Below are 24,242 nucleotides of genomic sequence, written 5' to 3'. Positions count from 1 at the left end.
CAATGAGTTCACTGTACTAAACTGGCCCCCACAGTCACCAGATCTCAACCCAATAGAGCATCTTTGGGATGTGGTGGAACGGGAGCTTCGTGCCCTGGATGTGCATCCCACAAATCTCCATCAACTGCAAGATGCTATCCTATCAATATGGGCCAACATTTCTAAAGAATGCTTTCAGCACCTTGTTGAATCAATGCCACGTAGAATTAAGGCAGTTCTGAAGGCGAAAGGGGGTCAAACACAGTATTAGTATGGTGTTCCTAATAATCCTTTAGGTGAGTGTATATCGTCATATCGCACAGCCCTACCACACGCTGTACATCAGTAACTCGCCACTTTAAACCAAAATACGCGTTTGTCATTTTCCTGAGCCCAGGCACCGTCTATAACCCCTGAGGTGCCACCGTTCACATGCAGCAGAAAACAATTTCAGCTGGAAAATAAATATTGAAAGAATAAAACCCAAGACAGAGGTTTATACTCATGCCAGTTTATTTGTATTTATTCGCATGTTACAAAGACAGCAACCATTTTAGTTTGTATTCCACACAAATTGAAAGCTCTTCCTTGTAACAAAGGAAAAAAACAAAGCCAACTTTGGTTACCCCAGCTTTTAATTTATGGTTCCCTACAAGGGCAGGGTACATTCCACACTGAGATGACTAGCTTCAAGATACAGCATTTGAAGAAGGAAAACAAGTGGACTGTGCAAAACATGTTCCAAAAATCCTTTGATCAGCCAGTTGACACACGTGAAAGATTAAAGACAGGACGACAAACTGGAGAGTTCAGTTTCTCCCACCTAATAAACTTAATGCAGGGCTCATATTTGAAATAAAATGCGAGGTTCCGATTGTTTGACTTAATTAGGATTAGTTCATCAAAACAGGAACCCCTTTGTACTTTTTTTGCTTCGTGCAGAAATGGTTATAAATGTATGAGAACACTCACAACTCAAATCGATAGATGCACCGATAGATTAAAAAAAGGTTTAAATTAGTACTTGACGCTGCCAGACACTTAAAAAGTTACAATGAACTTCTTCATACATAGAAAAGATGAAAGTAAAAGTTTAATTTTAAAACAAATACTGGAAAAATCAGGCAGTCTATTATTAATATAACTCAATCAGGACATTTAAAATTGAACCACAAAAACACAAATGTAAACATTCTGCACTTTGTACAAATGTACTTGCTTATACCAACTTGAAAAGTTCATAAATACCATGATTTAGAGATACAATTACAGATTTGCTTTCAAATAAACATGATTTTTTTTTTTTTTTTTTGGTATTTCATTAAAAATTAAGAAATTTCAGTTTTCAAAAAAACAGGACCCTTCACCATTTCAAACAAAGAAAATATTTACAGACTTCTCCATGGAAGTACACATTTACATCAGTAGTCAGGTCCTTTATTCAGTCAGAGTGTTGAATGTACTTTTATACGCCGTAGTTCACAGAACTAATTCCTGGTCGTCGTTTTCCTTTAATCTTCAGGGATCCATAACGATTCTATGGAGAAATATTTACTTCAGGACATTTATTGACATTGATAGGTTTTTTTGTATTACAGTTTGGTTTGCCAGGCGATATAAACAATGAAATGTACGGTCACATTTAATTCACTGAATGTTATAGTAGAGGTAGAACTTTGTAATCAATAATAATGGCACAAACAGAAATTAAAACATTCGGGAATATTTGTTGTAGTGACCGTGTATTGTGCGTCAGTCGTACCTCTTTCTTAATTCGCGATCTCGTAATTTTCACACTCTGAGAGCGACGCAGTCCCCGCTGCGCCAAAGCCTCGTCCTCGGACAAAGTGCCCTCAAAGTCGTCGTCGGTCCGGTCCTCCGGGTCATCCTGCTCATACTGATAGGCATAACCTGCAGGAACAGCACAAAATCTGCATTTTACATCACTATCAATCATTGATCAAATCTCTCAGTGAAATGTACAATTTTCATTAGGTTAACTGACAAGATAACTACTGTGGAATATGTATTTTGATATTTCAGATAAGATATAAAGATGCCATGTATAATAAACCTCCCTCTTCCATTATTCACTTTTTTTTTTTTTTAACTTTACAGTCATGCAACAGATTACAAACCATGGGCAATTCCAGCTTTATGGACTTGACATTTCCACACAAAATGCAACTTTGTTGCCTTATTGAAGGGCTCATTTAAATAATTAACTAAATGTGATTGATAACATAACGTGGACACTCATGTTCAAATTTCAAGGTTTCACCATTCCTTCTTTATCGCCCAAAGAAAGTATTGAAAAAACAATATTGTAGCATACAACTTTTAGAAAAACTTTACCAAGAAAATGTTATGGATGTGACATTTGCATTATTTACAAACAGCATTATTTTAAACTGCTGTAAGATAGTTTCCTTTTAGCAGTAAAGTTTAGTATTACCTTTCCATTACATACCCATTGAGTTCAACTTGGGCATATTTACAAAACTATACATAAAACAGTTATCCCACAGTTGAAACCTAAAAATGTATGAAAAATTATGTTTTTTTGTTTTTCTGTTACTTTAAAATGCTGTAAACAGAAATTGATCCAAAATAATACAGCATGCAAAAATATACTCCTTTTAGTAAAAACTGAAAAAGATTTGGATATAAGCATTTGCCCCTATATTACATTGCCCCCATATTAAAAAGGGCGAAGTAAGAAAACAATATTGTGATACGAGTATCAGCCCGGCCTTGCAACACGTTAAGGTTAATAGGTAGAATCAACCTCTTTTTTCCCCCAGACTCATCATGGGACAAAACCATGCGACAGCATTACCCCCAACTCCTCCCCAAGAAGTGTACAGTGTAAACGACTGGGCCTGACCGAGCCAGAGCAGCTGCACACTGAGCCCCGTGCGCGGCTCGTCACAGCCGGCTCCTGGCACTGTTCAGGAACGCCCCCTCAGGCATTCACCCACACACCCTCCCCCAAGCAGGCAGGCCCAGCCAGCACTGTAAAGAAACTCAAATTGCCACCATCAAATCACACTTTAACAAGCAACTGTGGTCTGAACCAATGCCGTGTCAGTTCAATGAACCTGATGAAAACCAAGTGTTGCCACAACATAAATATAAGCAGGCCTGAGCCGTCTCAGCACAGTGATCATCTATTTTCACTTCCAGTAATGCCCATCAGGGGGCACTAGAGATAAATTAACTGGGGTTTCTTTTTGGGTTTGTTTTCACATACAAGTTCTGTTTTTGATTTGAACAACTTCCTTGGGATTTGGGGCCTTGCAATTAATTGAGCTATTTTTACTTTTTGCTTTCAGCAGTTTTGCAAGCTAAGCAGAATTTTGTGAAATAATTTCTGGGTTTTTGTGTATTTTTATTTTTGTACTGAAAGTTTAACCAGCTTTGTTTTAATGTTGGCCACACTGAAACAAAATATGGAATTGTTAGCTCTCTGTATAATGATTCACATTAACAGAAAGATATTTGTGTGGGGAAATGCATTTTTATTTTTATAAAATTAACATGAAAATGGCAAATAACCGACTACTCAATTAAAATACTTTCACTGCTCCAACAGAAAGGCACAGACAAATTGCCAAACGAGTGAAAATGGAAAATCTAATAAGCAGAAATGGGTCAGAGACATTTCACAGGAGAGCCAGGACCCTAATGCCGTGCTCCGATTACTGAACAGCAGCCAACACCACGACCGTGTAAAGAAACAGCCGGATGGCAACGATTTTAACCTTCTGCGCTGAGGCACACTGCTATTATTCTTGGTCAGTCGATGGAAGTCATTTGTATCCATCAAAATTGTCCCTTTTCTACGCTGTAACTATGACAGTTTTACTGCAGCTGAAATTAAAACGATCGAGATGCTGGTGGAATATCAAACGCGGATATTAGCATACCCCGACGGATGACATTAGGTATTCTAATCAGGACAGAACTACAGGAGATGCCCCCCCCATACCTCTACAGAAATGGTTTCATCCCCAAGATGTATATGGATAACTGCACAATACACAACGAAATAGTCAAAATACATGCGTTTTTTCATACAGAACTAATTTCACAATGTTTACAGTATAAATACTTAGAGGCTGAACTCTCCGTAATACAGGGAACAGCTGTATACTGTCTCAGAGCATAGACGGCTCTAGCAAACAATCAATTAATCTTAAGTGCCGTGAGAAAGAGCAACAGGGTTGCTTGCGTTACCGTTATCACCCCCCCACCGACCCAACTCAAAGAGTATCCTACTGGATTTTGCGGGAAGATCTGGAGACAAACCTTTTTTTTTAATCAATCAATTTAAAGATTCATTCTTGTGTTCTGTGTTCTAAATAAGACTAATTCTGACGCAATTCCATAAGATAACGAGGGGTAAGGAATAAAGGTGTTTGGCCGTCCTTTGGATACAAATGTGCTGTTACAGCGCATTATATACAATCAATATAATCCTCGGGAACAGTAGAGCATATGAAAGATGCGTACCTGACTCCAACGCGGGGTTCTTGCCTTTCTTTCTAGAATCAAGTGCTGGATATTGCTGGTGCACTGGCTCATCGCCCTGGATCTGCGTCAGATCGTGCATACTGAAGCTTTTTAGCCGCTCAGAAATGGCACCTTGACCCTGCAGAGAAGAAAAACACGCTTAGCACTCTACAATGTTTAATTTAGTTTCCCCAATGAACAGTAATTAGAAAATAAGAGCAGGCCTCCCTCAATGTAAACATACTGATTTCAAAAAAATCATGCAAGTTATCAAAATAAATTCACTAGTTTATACATAAAATATAAAAAAAATGACATTTCCAATTTCTTAACCTAGTGATACAAGATTTGATCTATCGACTAGAAAAGAAATAGGAAACTTGAAAGGCACAGGATGAAAACTTTAAAAATAAATTAATTGTTAGTAGTAAAACCACTGCTCACAAACAGTCCAGTTAAAAGAATGGAAACTTAAAAGGAAGATAACGCAGTACAAAAACACCTCGGGAGGAAAACACCCAGCACTACAGTATATTAAAAAACGTCTCCATGCTGCATTTCCATTTTATACCATTACCTCGACTCGAGAAGATGAAAACAGATGAAAGAAGTGCAGTAATCCTATAGGACAGTGTGTCAGTAAAGGCAAGAGAGAGAGCAACACCAGTTAGGAAACAAGGAAGACAAAGGAAGAACACGGCTAAACAGAGAGGTTCTGAAAAGGTTCTGCAATGGGCTGCTAAATGGAGACCACATTAGATAAGCTGTTTACAAGCCTAATTCCCTTGGTAAGAGAGGGCGCGCGTGGATACTACACACGTATTGTGGAATATGCTGAAAGAACACACTGAACTTCAGATGTCATCCTTTTAGAAATATCTGACAAGAAGCCTAAAATTAAAGACGTACAACAATCAGAGCATCTTTTCAGCCACGTCAAAATAGACCCTGAAATTATTCCTTTCCTTCACTGCTGGTTAAAGAACATTTAAATCGGCAGATTTGTTTTCCTAAAGCTGTAGAGCACTTTCTAAATCAAGCAGGGAAGCAGATGCAAATGTTAGTTTCTAAAAGCTTTTTTTTTTGAGATCTTGTATTGTTAACGAAAGACGGACTCACCAGAAGTGTAATAGCTCTCAGTTTAACACATCAGCATTTTTTAATGTACTCTTATTACACAAACAAAATGAAAGTGGTATTGTACTTGCCTTGACAGCTGCAGAAACAGCTGCAGTGGCCGCTATGCTTAAGCCTTGCCTGCCAAACTTGACCATGGTTTCATAGCTACGTTCCTTGGCTTGAACGATGTAATCATCAATTTCCTGTTAAAAAGAAAAATGTTGATTGGTTACACAATTGACAGGCCCTTATTCTTATTGACACACCAATCAGCACATTATACAACACCTTTAATCAAATACCAGAAGACTGAAATTAGTATTTCACTTTACTCATCATGCACTGCCTTTTAAAAGCCTTGTTTATGTATTAGTAAGTATGCATCACTGTATTTGTTAAAATGCTGTAAATGAATTTATTAATTCTTACGGAGTGTTGGATATAAAGTGTTCTTTATATGCTTGGAAAAGGTGCAGTTTTCTACCCAGATCACTGACAGGCCCGCGTTATTTATTCCGGGGGAAAATGGTATCTTAAAGAGATCTGTAAGAAATTGCCTGCACGAATAACCTTCTTATAATTGCAGAGAGCATCGAGGGGTAGAAGACCGTGTGCAATGAGAAGCGGCCGGGTTTTCCTACCCTTTCCCTGGATGTCAGAAGAGGGTGCAGGAATTTCCGGTAGATAAGACTGGCCCCTCTAGTGTACGGAGACAGCAACCAAATCACAAACGCAATCTTGATTTCATAATAGAGTGGAAACCTGAAAAATAAAACATTTATTTTTTAAATTGGTATCACCATTACAAATTAACTGTATTCTGTTAATTATACTTTAAAATTGATTTACCAAATAATTTCAACAAACTAGTGATTCCTTTTATACCAAAAAAAATAAATACATCTGCCAGATTAAATGTTAGATCTCACATATTACAGAATCACTCAGTTATGGGAAAATTTGTGTTTTAATGTAATCAAGTACCAGCAAGTAAATAGACTTGGTATATAAACCAAGCTAATTATAGTCTAGTCTAAATCTTACCAAGATATTGCAAGGTCTGCAATCGTTTCAACGACTGTATAGAGAGCAAAGACAATCCAGTACATCATCCAGCGAACCTGGGGATATCAAACGAAGAATTAGCCAGAGAAGGACACTTTCAACAGCCCTGGACGAGACAAGATCAGAGCAAGGGCATTTCCTTTCCATTAAGGGAAAAACTGGAGGTGCTGCATTCATGATCGCATCTAGCACTGCTAAAGGCTGACATAGCAGACCACAAACACGTTTGTCAATAGTTTTGCAATGCGATTGATCAATTAAAAATAACATTCCATATGCATTAAACGCATCCCCTTTGGAAATGCATTGCAATCCCATCATAACTACAAATGCCTTCCGTTCATATTGTGCAGCAAACACACCCCCTCCCTTTTGGATATCGCACCACAGCTGCAACTGTTGTCATAATTCCTCCACAAAAGATTGGTAGGTACATATTTAATTGCTCAATTAAAAGATGTGAATGTGGGATAAAGAAACGTCGGTTCAGAAAAATGAAATCGGCCGAGGCTTTCCTTCACCACCTCCCCTCCCCCCCCACCAGTTCTGTGCCATGTCCTACTTTGTATGCTGTACCTTCCTGTAATATTACTTGAATTCCATCAGGCTATCAGAGACTTCTTAGCATTTCAATTTCAGAGGTAACCCAGACAGTCATGTGATAACATCCCTGCGTTCAGGCTCTTTGAGGTATTGAGAGAATATTTTAAGCCTCAGTGAACAAAGTTAAATGAACATACACAGCATCGGAATTACTACACTGACATGCAACGTCAGATTTAATTGGTGACCTCGTTGTGAACTTCCACAGCCTGCATTTGTCCGCAAGTGATCAATGCTCTGCATCAGTGTGAGGAGCATAGAGATTACACTGGGCTTATTCAGATTACTTTAATTGTTCGGCAGCACATGCATAATTACAGAAACAAGGATAAACGCAGCCTGCTGCCCACCAAAAATGGTAAAATGTCAGTTAGCCAAAGTTCTTAAATGCCATATAGCGATCTATTCTCCAACCCTGTTATTACCAAAGCCTGATGCAAAATACCAGACCAGGTTGGATGACACTCAAGTCACTGTAAAGTACAAGCGAAGCACTGAAAGCACAACATGGGTGTGTAGTAAAATACCAGGCTGCAATCCAACAAGCCAACACTTCACAGCCCCAACTGGCTCTTGGGATAGTTGACCACAGAATTCTTGAGCAAAGTTGTTCCTTTTTTTTTTTTACTTGTGGATCACCAGAGTTTAAACCTCCTGAAGGCTGGACATGGGTTCAAAATGTTACGGGTGAAGTTAAACATAAGTCTTGGTTTGGATGGAAGGCTTGGATGGCCACCAAAATACCTCGAGATGACAGACGGTTGGAAGACTTCGAGTGCTGCCAACAACCTTCTTTCAGAGGTTGCGTTTTTGTATGCGCAGAAAGAGCATAACAGAAAGCTTCCTTCAGTCTCGAACAGAAAGCAAGCGCCAGTTATGTAAATTAGGCCAATAGGGAAATGCAACATAATTCAGCAAGGTGCACCAGAAATGTCATTAAGCAACATTGAAAGCAATCTATCTAGGGAGAAGGGTACTGTAGTCATGTAAAAATCTGCATCCTCTGAATCTCTAAATAACCTCCGTTTCCTGAGTGCATTGTGATGTTTGTAGGAAAAACTGCTGCAGGGTGCACATAACGTTTTTTTTTCTTTTTTTTAATATAAACTTTTCAACTTTACACTACTCTAATGTACAGTTGCTGGATGTGCTCAGAAAAAAGGCATTGAGTTTCACATTAAATACAAACCACTTATTTCAGGAATATAAAATCCACTGTACAATTAAAAATAAAATGTAAACAAAGAGGAGTGATAAAACTGAACATTTAAGATTTAAAATCCAGAATGGTTTAAATCAAACACGACTAACATTTAAACATGGACTAGAATGCAGCTAAACTACTTTTTCTACATTACAGAGGGCAGACAACTTATTTATTACCTTGTGACTTTCGCAGTACAGTAGACTATAACAGACTACTTGTCTACTGTAAGTGCTACTTTGTAAACCAAATGTACTTTGCTGGCAAGAGGAAGCCTATTTAATTCACCCAAATGAAGGGAATCCTATATTTAGAATCAAGATGTTTTTTATTTTTTTAAATCCATGCCAGCTTATTCCTTTTATAAGCAACTGGCAGTCACTCAGCTGTTTTCTTTGACTCCATTCAGAGTGCATATACTCGTAGACGGTCCATTTTCTGTTTTTTCTACTTTAAAATATTTTCCTTGATTTTGTGCACAGGTTTAATATTCACCAACTCAAATGTAACCTGTTTTGTTAAGTAACGTTTATCCAGGGTGATATTTTAGTTCTACGGGTAATTTATTTCGACGGATACCAGGGGAAACTGGAATCTGAGCACTGTTAAAAGGTTCAGTTACGTCAGGGAGAAGTTTGCTGCCCAGTTTGGTCAAGCAAACTGTAGCTGAAGAGTTATGACTGGATGAAAAACACAGGCTGAAATACTGTGGCCCATTTCATGTTTTTGCAAAATAATATCAATATTTCTAGTTTTCTGTGGCAATAAAGTGGATTTCTGTGGATTTGTTCAAAATATGAAAGGCCAGCATAGGTTTGTACTTTCATCATAATCCAAAGCATGTAAGGCTTCCCAATACCACAAAGCACACCTTCAGAGAAAGGATGCTGACATGGGAATAGAGAATGGCATCATATTAGGGAATGTCACTACGATATGGCAGAATAAATCAAATGGGCAAGTTAGGTTTCCATGTATATCCTACATTTTAAGGAAAGAAAAAGCAAGCAAGCACATAAAAAAACAATACATTTATACCAGTTATAAATATAGGCCCCAGAGTAGAAAGGTTTATTTGTGAAGAGCTATTTCTGACTTTATTTGAAAAGTGGTTTTTCAATTACGGGTCTGAGTTTAACTATGTATTCCGAGACAGATGTAGCCACAGGGCTGCCATGTTTTTCAAATTCATGATGTGGCCTCGAGGAGAAAAACATGCAATGGATTTGAAAAGCTCAGAGTTGCCTTTTTTCTTTTAATTTCCCCAGTATAACGCTTTCCATAATTTATAATGGGGTGATTTACACGAACCAATGTCTGTTTTATACATTATGCATTCGGTCATGATTCAAAAGAAGTACAAAGCTTTTTTTTTTTCCCTCTCTAGGTTGCATGCGGGATAACAATTTAAACTTTTTTTTTTTTTTTTTTTAAATATAATAATTCCCCACTACTAATATTCTATATATAGAGACAAAGAAACCACTATTGTTCATTTTATATTATACATACATACATATATATATACACATACACACACACACAATTTATATGGTTTTATTATAACAAAACAATCAATATAGTTGACAAAGGTGTTATTGGCTTTGATTTAAACTCTGAATGCTAAAGTATAATTTTAACAATACTTTAAGGTTCACCAATACTAGGGCAATGAATAATTAATCTATAGATTTACACCAACATTTTGTCTAACTTCCTAAAAGTGTCCTTAAATACATTCTCTCTTGGCCTCTTACAGATGGTTGATCATTCAAACCCCACAAAATGATAGAGGGGAAAATATCAATTCTGCAGCTAATGCTTTCAAATGAAATGGTGTCAGAAGAGGAGCATGTACAAACATGGTATACAGACTCTGCTAAAGACATTACTAGTCTAGAGTGAAAAGTACTCTTACTATAATATTCATATTCAACAAAATATTCAGGACAGGATAACTGCGGTTTCTTGAGGTTATTCCTTTTTGTATAATAGCACCACAAATGTACTAAAATACAAGAGGACAACATTGAAGTGGAAAAAGGCAAAGCCAAAAAGTATACAGAGTTTTTCCACTTCTCCAAATGCTAAAATACGATACAAGAAGTGGCATTTCCAAAGGCTGCTGTGTGACGTTGCAGGTCTACAATGTGGTGTGACTTTGCCAATAGGTTTCGGTCTAATTAAGTTCACATACTATAGGTCATTACAGAGCACCGGACAAGAATGGATGAAAGAGTTGGCTCAAAGACAGTCACGAGGAATCAGTCTCGTTCGACACAAATGCGAAGAGGCAATGCTCAAGCGAGAACCATCACTGTAATAGCCTCCAGACTTCATTACAAGTAGACTGCAATGAATTACATCATCCAGCAGCACACGAGACATGGCCCACTAATTCTATGCAGCCTTTATCTTTTCATCTTAGCAGTGCAACAGTGTAAATGTTTGTTATGTGTACAAGGTCGCCATGTACAATAAACTATTACACAGCAGTGTTATGGACTTCTGAAAAAACACTATTTACATTTAAAATATATAGGATTCTCCAATCACAAAGCAAACCCAATACAATAGAGAAACAAGCCCATATAAGCTATATACATTAATTGTCCGTGTATCCAGATCATAAAAAAAAAAGACAAGGGGATTTCAATTTCCTTTCAAAAATAGTCATGCTATCATTTCAGTAATTTAAAACATTACTATGAAATGGATCTGATTCCAAAGAAACGTATCGGTACACAATACGGGGGGTAACCCTAGAGCTGCGACACCAAGACCTTGTTATGCATCACGACCAAATCTAATTCTGTGGAGTGCGTGTTAATTGTGGGATAGATCTTGATGCATTCTGAAGGACTGAGTCACAACATCACAGTGCTTGTAGCAACACAACCAGAATGCCACACAGAAAAGTGCATTACTGCGTAGGGTGTGATGCCGTCGTCACAGGGCAGATTACTCCGGTAACGTGGCAGGCACCCCTTGCGTTTGCCACAAAAATAAGGAACGGATTTTAAATTCAAGTATATGTGTAACCTGATATGGCCTACTACGGACTACTGCATGTATCCATCTTTTGCTTCAGGATGTCTGTCAATTGTTTGTCAATAGAACACTACACTGCCAATTAGAGAAACTTTTGCAGACTTCGACATCTATTAGAAGGCATTAAAAATGGACTTGCCTTGACCCCAGTTTTCTAGATATGACATGTATTATTTACAACCAGCTTTGCCCACAGTATCACTCGCAGCCCCAACTGGCATTCCAGAGAGGCACCTGTTTGGATCACTCAAGTAAGGGCATAAGCCCTGCCACACATGCCTAACTTATTGCAAGTTGACACAGGGTAGATGTCAATCCTCAGGATGCAGGGCCACAGAATCCGTTTACTCAAGTTTACATGCTCTAGCATGCTGCTGCCTATTTTTAGATTTTTTTTTTTTAAGTGATACCCTATAATAAAATTGTACTTATGTAAGCATCTCTACAGAAGCATTAGCACTACAAATACATCTATTATTCATTAGCACTTTTAAAAAGAATTTTAGCACTAAAAAGATTGTATGGTTTAAAGAAATATGTAAAAGGAAACCATTTCACAAACTACACTGCATCATGTAGAATGTGGAGGAATTCAATGAGAAATACAAGGACAACGTCGGTGTTAAAGCTGACAAGGCAAAGACAATGTGACATTAACCCACAATGATTTAAATACATCAGTTGTTCTCTGAGCATTGCAATATCTTGAGTCATTAGAAATTGGTTTATGACATTATATTGCAACTACAAGGTATGGCACTAGAGAATGAATGATAAAGCAGAATCAACAGCTAGAGATGAATGAGTTTGTAAACACCGTCTCCAGGGTATATGCCTAGTATAAGTACAGGGTCACCTCATGGCTTGTAAATGCCCAGAAAAAAGAAGATATACAACAAAGCAGCTGATCGGCTGAGGAATAATACTAGATGCTACATTATCTTTAATACTGCAGACTGTGGACTAGTAATGCAATACGTCATACAAATGTAATAATGTGAAAAGAAGCACTTCTCTCTATGAGGCACTAATAAAAATATGAATTTGTCATGTACATGAGACATTTTACTCTGTAAATGGTAAGACTAAAATTATATATATAAACCATAAGTAGCATTCCTGACAACTTAAACATTATGCTTCCAGCAAACACGCAATGTATAGAAAACTATTCACCCTCAATGTACATTCAATTTAGTTTGAGCTTTAAGTAACACCCATTTGTTTGCCCAGACCCACATTACATGTATTTTTATCACATCAGATTAGACTAAATAGAGAGAGAGAGAGAGATTAAATTATAAACAGCACTTATAGGTCAATTTGTATTTTGCAAGAATCTACTATGTTTATACTTACATATTCTTTCACATTCTTGGTTTTCACTGCCTTGTAGGAATAATATGCAGGGTATAACGTTCCAAAAAACAGCCTGTTAAAGAAACGGAAAATAAAAGTTTTAAAAACATTGGGAATAATCAACAGGAACCATTAGTAAAAAATAAATGCCTATAGTCTACCATTACTCTACACAACTCGGGTCCTGTTTTAACATCAATAGATTGTGTAATTATGCAAATGTTAGTTAATCATATCTATGTAAATGGAGGAGAAACCTCAGTAAAGTGTTCAGTCCCTTTAAAACCATGGTACAGCATGCAATAAGATTAGGAAAAATGTATGAATTCCTTTTACTTTATCATTTCAATGATGTTAGATGAGAGGAAATTCTGAATGTTAAGTTAAACAATGCACAAACACAAAATTAAATCAAACACGATCAATGATGCGAACATGTTTAATGCCACACAGAACTATATGACCAAAATTAAAACCACCCGAACACACACAATTGCTAAACAAGGTGGAACAATCACAGGCTAATCAATTTCAGCTGCAGTGTTATGAAATACTAATTTTATTCCTCCTTCTCCTACTACTACTACTACACTGTAGCATTCATCATTTGTTTTATGGAAAGACTAATTTACAAAAAATAAAATGCATTTTATATACAGACATCGATGCAAAAAAACACTCCAGAATAAGGCCCTTTGGAAACCATGGTCTGAGTGTATAGACGGAAGAAAACACAGCACATCCTGTGAGTAGATGACCTGCTCCAATATACCAGATGGGAACAAAGCCAGTCTTTCATCTGGAAGCTGGTTTCAGCTGAATCTAATTTATTATGTTCCACTCTGCTAGATTTATGGGTAATCCCGTTTAACCATGCATAGAACAGGCAACAGAGGGGCCCCACAATTTCAGCTCTCCAGCTGCATTAAGCAATTACTACATAGTTCTTATTCTGCAGGACTTCCACGCACAGGACAGCCTTGGCAAAGCCACTGACTGTGATTTCATATGTATACTCTCTCCATAGAACCTGCACATTTAAAAAAAATGAAAATCAGAATGAAAGCTTAAAGCTAGAGTGGAAAATATAACACCAGGAGATTGCAGAATGGGCATGCAAACAATTTTTGTAGGAAAGGAATCTTAAAAAAGCATAATATCTGTAACATTTAGGACTAATAATCACAACTCTATTAAAAGATACAAACCATCCTAGTGCAATGGATCAGAAACTATTTTAATATTGAGAGACCATGGTTCTCTCACAATACATCTATTCCTCCTAAACCAGTCAATTATGTTCAGGATTAAAATATTAAAAAGCACTAGGAGCCAACCTGCAAAATTTAAGGCTATCAAGGAGTTGCACTGATCATCAACCTTGTCTATAAGCTGTTTGATACATTTCATTTGCCATGTGAGACTTTAAAACTAGCTCTTAAGAAGGTATGTATGAAAATAATCTATCAATTCAAAACAAACTTCCATGCATCTACTTTACAAAAATACAGTTCCTTAAAATGAAAAATCTTACTATAACTTGACAGGATCAGAGGAGCAAAAAGTACTTAATATTTTAAGGTACATTTTAATTAAATCAACCACACACCACAAAAAAAGCTAATGTCCCAAATACCTCATTCTGATGATCTCTCAGATTGTTTTTATTACTATTAGATGTAAATATGAAATGTTTACAACAAAACCTCGAAAGCATCAAGAAACAAGAAGGAAGTTTCAACTAATGTCCCACCCACTTCTTATCTTTGAAAGGATGACAAATGTTATTTATTTTAAGCTGGGTGTGATGATAACCACAATTATATTATCTGGAGCCGGTTTCATTGACGAGGACTTCACCGCATTGAGACATCCCAGGCAGAATGATGACAGGCCGAGCGTGACATTTAAAGCAAGAACAGAGGTTTAAGAAAAAGTAGTTTTTCCGGATAGTTAGAGGTAAAATAAAGTTATCTATATAATAGAAGTGGAATTTGTTTTATTTAAAACAGAAAATGAGTTTCACCGTGTTTTCATTATTCTGACTAGTGTTCCCACACCTACACATTGTGGGTCGAATCATTTTTTTTGCTAAATTTAAGAGCTCTGGCAGCGTTTTTAGTTTTTCTACTTCCCCCTCCAGAGCCTTCAATCAGGTAGGAGTGACCTGATGTGAAAGTGCCAGCGGAGTCTAGCGCTCCATCATGCAATGTAAACTAATTGAACGTGGAGATTTTGCTCAGCTGCTGGGTTAGTGGCTGCTCCCCGAGGGAAGAGAAAGAGGGGGAAAGGCAGGAAATCAATGCTGATTGTGCCAGCCATGTGCAGCTGGCAAAGCATCAGAAGCTCGAATTGGCATAGACTTGTCACAGCCCTGCCCTTTGCGATTACTGCAGTATGCGTGATCTAGCGTTCACACACACCGACAGGACACACAAGATTTGGGAAGGGCTGGTTACGTGCCCGATTAGCTTAAATAACTTTGCATTTCAGCCAGACCTTCTTTTACCTTCGAACACCAAACTAGGTTTCAAATACAGTGAGAGCGAGAGATCGGGGGGGGGGGGGGGGGGATGAGAGCAAATGCATTTTAATAAAGGTTTGTGTGTACTTTGACGTTGATGCATTTGTTTGCCCAGGCAGCAATGATTTTTGGACAGTCTGCCCTGAATATACTTGTGTGAAACCCTGATTTTGAGATATATAAAAAACACACACACATACATATACATACACACACTGCAATCCTTTAAAAACAGTCAATGGAATCGACAATGAATCTGCCTGTTTTACATCATGCGGCGAGAAACAGGACACCAATTGTTTTATCCGCCTACCTAAGCCCTAACCGATGGCCTGTTTTCAGACCCGAGAATGAAAAACAAAGGGCCTGGGCCTGACGAGAGAGTGGCCTCACCCTGCCCCGGGTCAACGACAAATACCATCAGCTCTGATCAGCCCTGCAGACAGCAACAAAGCACATTGAGCTGCACAGCTAAATCTGGATTTTGAAACCCTATCTGCACACTTCAGTAGATATGACCCCTTAGACCAAATACTGACTTCCTACTGACAGAATTATTTTTCGTAATAGTTAAGTCACTCATTTAATTTCCATTTATTCGTCTTCTCTCACATGCAAAATAGATTACATGCATACAATCTGAGATGTAGTATTCAAGACTTTCCATATTGACTATTTAGAATATTTATCTGAATATTTTTTAATGGAACAATGTTTTTGCTGCATTTAATACAACTGCTGCAGCTTTTTCCCCCCCACCATCCTTCCTTTTCTTTAAAATGGTGGAAGACGTCACCACTGCATTGACATCACATTTCAGGACACGGTCTTATTCACAGCAGAGCAACTGGGAGCAAATCAACCTGATCTAGCCAACCCACGTTCTGAAGCACGGCCTTTTCTTGAGAGGGAAAAGATCAAAAAGGAAGGATAAGATTGCTTGGGTGACCGAAAGCCTTTTTAGGTTATTCCTGTGAAATGTACAACTAATTATAGATGACAATTGACAAACATTTAATAGTTGTGGACAAACCCAGTCAAAATATTAATTCTGAATGCTTTAGGATACCATTGAAATATTAACAAAAGGACAAACAGTCAGACTGTAAAAGCTCCAGTGCCAGCAAGCTGCGTGTGTATTTTAACATGAAACTTTCCCTGGGTTTCATTTTTCATGGCTCGGGTCCAGGAATCCACCTTGGCCGAGGTTTATTTTCCCGTTGCCATAGCAACCGCCGGGTTCTAACTATAGCCGCTCCTTCCCGGAGAAGCAGCGAAGAGGAGGGGAAAAAACAAGAGAAACTGGCAGCTCTCCAGCGCTTACACAAGCTCCCTCCACCTGGAACACAGTAATTTTACAAATGAAGGTCTAAATAAGAACTACTTATCTAGATTAATGGAAGCGTGTTTAATTAATAATTAGTATTTTCATTAGTTTAACCAGCCTTTTTATTAGCGTCGAGTGTGTACTAATGTACTGCCACCCACACAGACTGTGCAGCAGTGAAGTACTGGCCATAGTCAAATTCCCACTCATGTACACTGAGGAGATTCAGAGTCTCTGTACCAGTCTCCACAGACCGATGACAATAAATCCCGTCACCCATAAAGCACAGTAGTAAGATTTCACTTCTAGGGTCAGAGAAGAGAATGTGGAAGTCTTTGTTTTTGCGTTCACCGATCAGATTTCAAACCCTGGTAGAAGGCGGTTTGGGGAAAGCCCCTGGTGTCTTATGCTGGAACAGTTATTTTGATTGTAGAACTAGCCGCAGTGAATAAGTAATAAAAGCTTTAGGGCTGTCTCCGAGGGTCAATTTTACCTTTGAAGGTTCGGAACATTACTGGAGGAAGGTTAGAAGATTCGTTGGTGCTAATTTGCATAATTTACTGATTAAGTGAAGTGTATAAATTTGATTGACAATCCTACTTTTTTTTTTTTTAAATCGGTAATCCATATAAACAAAATACAACAGCCTTGTCACTTAAAATAAGTTATATGGAACAGCAATACATGGCTTATGTACAGTATTTGATTTTACTTGCGTGATGCATGTTAACCTTCCAGTAAAAGGTCTTCTGTGCATTTAGCGAACACAATCCCTAACAGCAGATGGATATAGATATTTTTATTGTTTTACTTTTCCATTTATATTGCAAAACAGATCGCTGTAAAGATGGCGGATAAAGAAAAGATAACAGAATACTGAGTGGTCCATATGTATGCTGGCAAGGCAGGGGTTAGGGCTCTTTCAGAAGCAAAGAATTATTATCAGTTGTAAGCGTTTTGTTTGTATTGTATCATACGGATCATATCATAGCACGCTTATTACAACATTGCACACTTGTTCAGTAAGCATTTACTGCACAGTTTAAATTTACCCCTATGGTTTAACATAATGGTATGTAGCAATGCCTGCTGACACGACCAGTAATTGAGGGGCTTTTTATGATGATTTTGAACTTTGTTATATCCAACAACTTTTATTATAATGGGCATAATACAACTCAAATGTCTACTAAAAGCGTGGATTAGTAGACATTGCCATGTGTCAACATTTGGAGATACCTCAGAATTTCTGGAAGCCGAACAAAGCTAAGAACCTTCTAAGACAGGCCTAAAAAGGTTAATGTATTGGTTTTCTTAAAAGAAGCAAAGCTTCAGTTTAAGTGTGTATATGAACACAAATATTTATCATACATATTTCTACAAATAAAGAAGATTTGCCTAGTGACATTGTAATCAAACCTTTTATAATATTTAATCGATTCAATTAAAATTGATGAAACATTTAAATTTAGGTAATGGTACAATGCATTTTGCTAGTCATGAAAAGTGTACAACTAGCCTTTCTGTAATTAGTCCTTTCTAGACATTAAAATGCTAGAGATGGTTTATTGTCACTACTGAATAAAACCCTCATGGTGTGGATCAGCCAACAAACTCCACTGGCTGTTAATCAATACCTAATCTTGTACCATAAGAACAAAAATTCAAGATCTAGAAATGAGTTATGCTGTCTCAACCTATCAGATGGCGACCACGACATCAGCATCCGTGCTGGAAAAAGGAACACACAATTCAAATTTAGTCCAATCGAATTCATTTATCACCTTATTAAAACCGAAGCCCAACAGATCACAATTTGCATCAACAGTTCAATTTTATTGAACATCTTTTATTTTCCCTGTAGTATACCCGACAACCTTCTTTGCACTGTCAAACTGCCCAAAGAAGGTCAATTAGTCTGGAGGAGGACTGCTGTTCATTTTGACTATCAGTCTCCCAATGATTGAATTGTACATACCCCAGCAAAGGATATCCCTGTAAAATGTATTCATGAAAGTAAACAGCTGTGTAATGGGGGGGATAAACATCTGTACATAGCATTATTCAAATGTAATGTTTACAACTGTACAGCAAAGAATATATGTCCATCTAGTAAATGCATTTCAGCCATAATCTGTATCCCTAATAAAAATGTACCACTGCCACACATTAACTGGGAGTTCTTGAACATCAATATATTCAGTTTATTCAGATACCTATAAATGAAGGTATGAATGGTCTTACACTTACATCTCTCGCTTACACGTATAATTATCAATTAGCCTGAAGCCAAAACAACATTCATAAACTGTAGGCGAATTTTCATTGTCATTTCTGATATGGATGAAACGCATCGGTAGCATTAGATCAGGATCAGAAATGGCAGTGTAAACAGTCGGCGATCGGACCAAATGCACCTCTCAGGGAGATGTTATAGATCTGAAACAAAAGCATCGGTAGCATTTGATCCTGGCAGTGTAAACGCTTGACCGGCTCAAGTCCCGACATGCAGATAGGAGAGCACTGTCCTACTACGCGTATTATAAATACAATATTGCTAAAACTAACACTAAATGGCTTATTTTATGTTAGCATTTTATATATATATATATATATATATATATATATATATATAACATTGTATTTTTATTTTCAATGCATTGGTTGTGAAAAAATATGCAAGTGCGTTGGTTTTACTTGTTATAATAATTCGTAATGAGATAAACACAATTTTCGATACAACCCTGTGTTCTAAAAGACAGTGGAAAAGATGAGACACCTCTTCACTTAATACAAATAAAATGGTGTTAAAATTAACAGTAAATGGCTTGTTACTTTATTTTAGCAAAAAATACAGAATTGTATTTTCATTTAATATGCGTTGGTTTTACTTATTATAATTCGTAATGAGATAGACATTTTTCAATATAGCCGTGTTATAAAGGACTCATTTAATATATACATATAATGAAGTGTGGACTTGCGTGCTAGTGCGCATGCCCGGGCCCATGTGGCGGCTGAAAGTTGATCCCAATCACATGTCAGTGTGAACACAACACCACAGTTCCTGATCAAATGTTCTGACTTTCATAATTAAACCTAATTGAAGAGCACAGTTAATCAATTAATCAAAATAATACTAAAATAACCTAAAATATCAAATAGTACATTTTCAATATTTAAAAAATAAATAATCTTCAGTTCACACAGGGATAAGCCAAGCATGTAAATCATATACAGAACCTTCATTCTGAACTGTGATACTACATATATTTTTTATTTTTTCAAGGCACATAACCCTGGCACAGAATGAACAACCATTTTAAGGGGGGGGACGGGGGGACATCTGGGATATCACATTAAAGTTAAATGGAAGAGTTTCTGCTGCATATATATATTTAGCTCTGACATCTGTACTAGGTAATAACACTAATTTGATGATAGAGGAAATACTGCAGGCACTGCACATTGTTTGATGGACAGTCAAACCCTACAGCAACAGAATTACTGTGTTTGGGGGAGGAATCCTTACGAATGCTAAGTAATGTAGTTTTATTCCAAGACACTATATTTTGACAAACCTATACATAATGGAGGTGAAAGCATTTTGATACTCTGTAGTGGGGAAAAAAAAAACAAGATAGCTGGACGTCATAATGACTGTCATCTGTTGTCTATGTTAATCACTAAATAAAATGACCTTTATGTTCCTATGGCTGCAATAAACGCCCTGGATTAGCTACATATCCTGTTCTGCCAATACAAAGTTTAGTCACTTCCAGACATTAAGCATACGTGGAAGAAAAAATGCTGTAGTGCCAATCCAAGGTAGGAGCATTCAAAACTCCTGAAAAGAATGTTATACAATTAAACATCCACAAATGATTCAGTGAAAATATGAAAAATATCCATAAGACAAATCAAAGGTGCATCTTTATGCACATTGTGAATCATGATTATACGGTAGGCTTAAGGTACATTCATCCCATTCATTGCAGTCTCAGACCAGCATGACAGAAACCAATTCGCCCCAATAAAGCAAAAAGAAAAACAGGCCACATGTTATCTCAGCAGGCTGTTTCAACACGAGAGTAACATTTCTTCAGAAAGCTCCAACTCAAAGGAAACGGTGCCTGCTTAGAAATTTCTTGCAACAATTTAGTAAACCGGGCCTCACTTTCACTCCAAGCAGCTGAAACAATAAAAGTTTTAGGTCGGCTACAGGTTTTCTGCTGAAAAACACTGACACACAGTGCCAAAAGGCCCTCGCCATACACGGAGACAAATTTGAAACAGATATTATATCAATCCAAACACATGCTAATTGTATCCAGTTTAGAAGTGCCCCACTTTTACAGTTAAAATAAAAAAAAGCTCCTCCGTGCTTTATAAGGAGGGGGGTTGACATAAGCAATACAGATTAAATACAGATTTATGATTAATTATAAATGGTATGGTTCTTCAAAATATATAGAAATTCTTTTTTTTGTCCTCCTGATAAAAATAAAAAGCATTTCTGCTACAATGAAACATAAAATGATGATTCCCAAGAAGATGAATGGGAGTATTGTTTTAGTTTTTTTTCCCCAAGGCCTAGTCATATTTTTTCAATCAATATACATAAAAAAGGATTTAGACAGGTGGTCCGGAACAGAATTGTAAACTTCAGATGACATGGTACGTGAACACAAGGAAAAGTGCTGCCAATTCAAATGCCTTGGAGAACTGAAGAAAATTCATTTTTAAAGCATATTCTGCACAGTCAAAAACACTTAAGCCAGACCTTTGAAATAACTAACTGTATCCATTTTATATCTGGCATATAATTGAATCATTTTAAGTTGTCAAGCTTTTCCAAAATGTTGATATAACAATAACACTGTCTTACTGGAATTCTGTAATAATATAAAAATAAGACTTTAGGACACTAATCTAAACTTTAATTTTGATTAAGAAAAGTCAAATTCAGTGCCAGAAGCATTTTTACCCATTTCAGATGTGGGAAATGTTTACAAGTTCCCAGACACCAGGTCAAGTCTCCAGACAGGGTTACATTAAAAGACAGTAAACAAGGAAAAAGCTATGGCTGCAAAAAGTAATGAGATCTTCACATTGCAAGTGCCCTTGACTAGGCATAGCTCCAGGGGTTAATTTACAGACTTGCACAAACATTTTAAATTGAAGGAATGTTATTAGCTTCCCCACAAGGCTACAATGTGGAATTCATAGAGTAACTTTACCCCAACAAATGGAGCCAAGTACTCAGTAAAACAAGCATGATATTATAGAATACTTTGCATATATGGAAATGTGGTCTAACATGTAGATTTTATTAATTGAGATCTAATATTTAATTTCAAGCATCCCAGGCTTTCCAACTTTCCCATGTAAATCTAAAGATCTTCTAGATTAACTCCTTAATTGTTCTGACTAACTGCTAGAACATCTACAATTATTTTCCAACACACCTTAAGAGAAGATGAAAAACTTTCACAATAAATACCAATGCACAGAGGAAGTTTAACTGGTATGTCTGCCTGACATTGGATATCACAAGACAAACCTATTTTAGAACAGGCATGGACATGTTTAAAGAAACAGACAAGAGAGAATGACAATTTAGTAAAGAATGCAAGGACAAAAATTAAAGTTTGTATAGTGCCATTTAGTAAATAGTAATATATTATTTAATGTTATGAGAGAATAAGACAAAAGCACTATAATGTATAAACAAACGTCATATTTAATCATTATTAAACTTTTCAAGTTTTTAAAATATACAATAATATTCAATTGGCACAATCAGAGAAAATACGAGTTATTCCGATTCAATCATGTTTTTCCAGCTCCAATCACATATGACATAATTCAGATGAGAAAAAATGTATTATGAATGTATAAACTATATCAATATAAAGCTGAGATGGCATTAGAGGTAAAGGTGTTATGGTTGTTGCTTTGGGAATAACAACGTATCCAGTGAAGAGTGCAAATCCAAAATTAGTTTCATACACCTCGCAATATTGACATTGTGTCTTCCTTGCAAACTGTGTGTCCTAATCAAGCAGCACTAGGACAACTGGGGATACTTGTATTAAAAGAATATAAAATGTGTACCACAAATGGAGCATTTTAAACAGGGTAAAGCAGGGGGCTCTCTCCAATGAAACGACATCGTCCAATTTGAATACTCTCTTACGCGTCAGGGGCCTAACTTCGCCAGGCTGACATTAACAGAGGCAGCTCTCCAAGAAGACAAGTTTTAAATAAATCATACAGCCTGTGCAATGCTTTATCTCGTATATATAAATTGCTTTACTGTGCTCGTTGATGAACCGGGGGGGATTTTTAAAACCAGGCCCGGTGAGCTTCACCTTTTGTTTACCTCTCTGCTCACCGTCAACACGGCGAGGCGCCACGCCGGGGCCCGGCCTCACCCAGGACACTCCCGGGCATCACGACACCCTGACGGAGAACCGCTTGAAAACGGCATACATAAATAAATCACAAGCAGACTTACACGACTGCTTTGGAGATCATCCACGACACCATCTTTCTCCTCGCCTCGGTCGGCCGCTGCAGAGGGAGAGAGAGGGCCCTGGGCTGCCGAAGGGGGCCGGCTGGGCGGCCTCGGTGAACTTCTGGAAAAACTTGGCTATTATTACCAAAACAAAAACTAGAAAGAGTCCGACAGTATGAGGCGAGTGTAGGTCCTCTGTGAGTTAAATTAGCCCGCTTATCCTCCCGCTGCTCCGCCGGTCCTGCTGTGTTTTCTGTTTTTATTTAAATGTCTCCGTCTTTTTCCAGCCTCCTCTCGCCTACCCAACCCCCTCCGGGCCTTACGCTGGCGTCTGACGTCAGAGGTAATTCAAACGGCAGCGTTCGGAAACCGCCCCCTGCTTGAACGCGATTGGTTCAATCTTTAGCGTTGACAGCGATACTCTGGTTGTTGTTGGCCGACCGGAATGTCAATCACCGTAGGGCTACTGTGCGCCTCTCTTCTGCCGCATATGCAGCAGAGCAAGTTTGTTTGAGAGAACATTCGACAAAGTGAATCTGATGCAGGGCTTTCTAACATTACATAAAAAAACATAAGATGTGTGTATGTTTTCACAATTAAACTACAGTGTTTGAAATTAAAGAATTACGTTAAGAAAATAACAATGCAGTTTTTATATTAGTATAATATCATATCACTGTATGATTATTTATATAGATTGATACATTTGTTGTTTATTTTATATTCTCCTTTTGTTTGGTTAAATTGTGTTATACAAATTGGACAGTCCCTTATTTTAACAGGACTAATACACTCTACTGTGTTACTGCAGCCCCCTTTAAAAGGACATTGCTGCTCTACTGTACCTCCATCCACTCGCTATAGCAATGCTTATCCTGGACTCTACCTCCTGCTAGAGTACCTGCTTTGTGCAAAGGGATTACACAACCAGTTTTGTTTGAAAAGCAATAGTATTGGTATTTTTGCAAAACCCTTT

General features: G+C 37.5%; 1 protein-coding gene across 2 annotated transcripts; it reads right to left on the bottom strand.

Annotated features, from left to right (window-relative positions):
• Positions 1 to 474: 474 nt before the first annotated feature.
• Positions 475 to 23,586, bottom strand: reep3b (receptor accessory protein 3b). Of its 2 annotated transcripts, XM_066692958.1 has the most exons (8): positions 23,267 to 23,586; positions 12,896 to 12,968; positions 6,658 to 6,734; positions 6,255 to 6,375; positions 5,703 to 5,816; positions 4,495 to 4,633; positions 1,742 to 1,890; positions 475 to 1,516 (listed from the first exon to the last, which is right to left on the bottom strand). In XM_066692958.1, exons 1-8 carry the CDS (start codon positions 23,296 to 23,298, stop codon positions 1,445 to 1,447), a joined length of 777 nt encoding a protein of 258 aa, XP_066549055.1. In that variant the 5' UTR covers positions 23,299 to 23,586; the 3' UTR covers positions 475 to 1,444. The 2 variants fall into 2 exon arrangements, with proteins under 2 accessions (XP_066549055.1, XP_066549056.1); XM_066692959.1 differs by lacking the exon at positions 12,896 to 12,968.
• Positions 23,587 to 24,242: the final 656 nt, after the last annotated feature.

Source organism: Amia ocellicauda, chromosome 20 (genome assembly GCF_036373705.1).
Source record: "Amia ocellicauda isolate fAmiCal2 chromosome 20, fAmiCal2.hap1, whole genome shotgun sequence".
Classification (NCBI taxonomy): Eukaryota; Metazoa; Chordata; class Actinopteri; order Amiiformes; family Amiidae; genus Amia; species Amia ocellicauda.
The sequence above is the reverse complement of the archived record's forward strand: the minus strand, read 5'-3'. Positions and strand labels throughout refer to the sequence as shown.

Excerpts from the sequence above, each read along its gene's own strand:
- reep3b (XM_066692958.1), bottom strand. The coding sequence starts at position 23,298 with ATGGTGTCGTGGATGATCTCCAAAGCAGTCGT. Across the intron at positions 6,735-12,895 it reads CCAAGAATGTGAAAGAATAT|GTTCGCTGGATGATGTACTG; the intron begins GTAAGTATAAAC and ends TGATATCCCCAG. Across the intron at positions 6,376-6,657 it reads GCAGACCTTGCAATATCTTG|GTTTCCACTCTATTATGAAA; the intron begins GTAAGATTTAGA and ends TTTATTTTTCAG.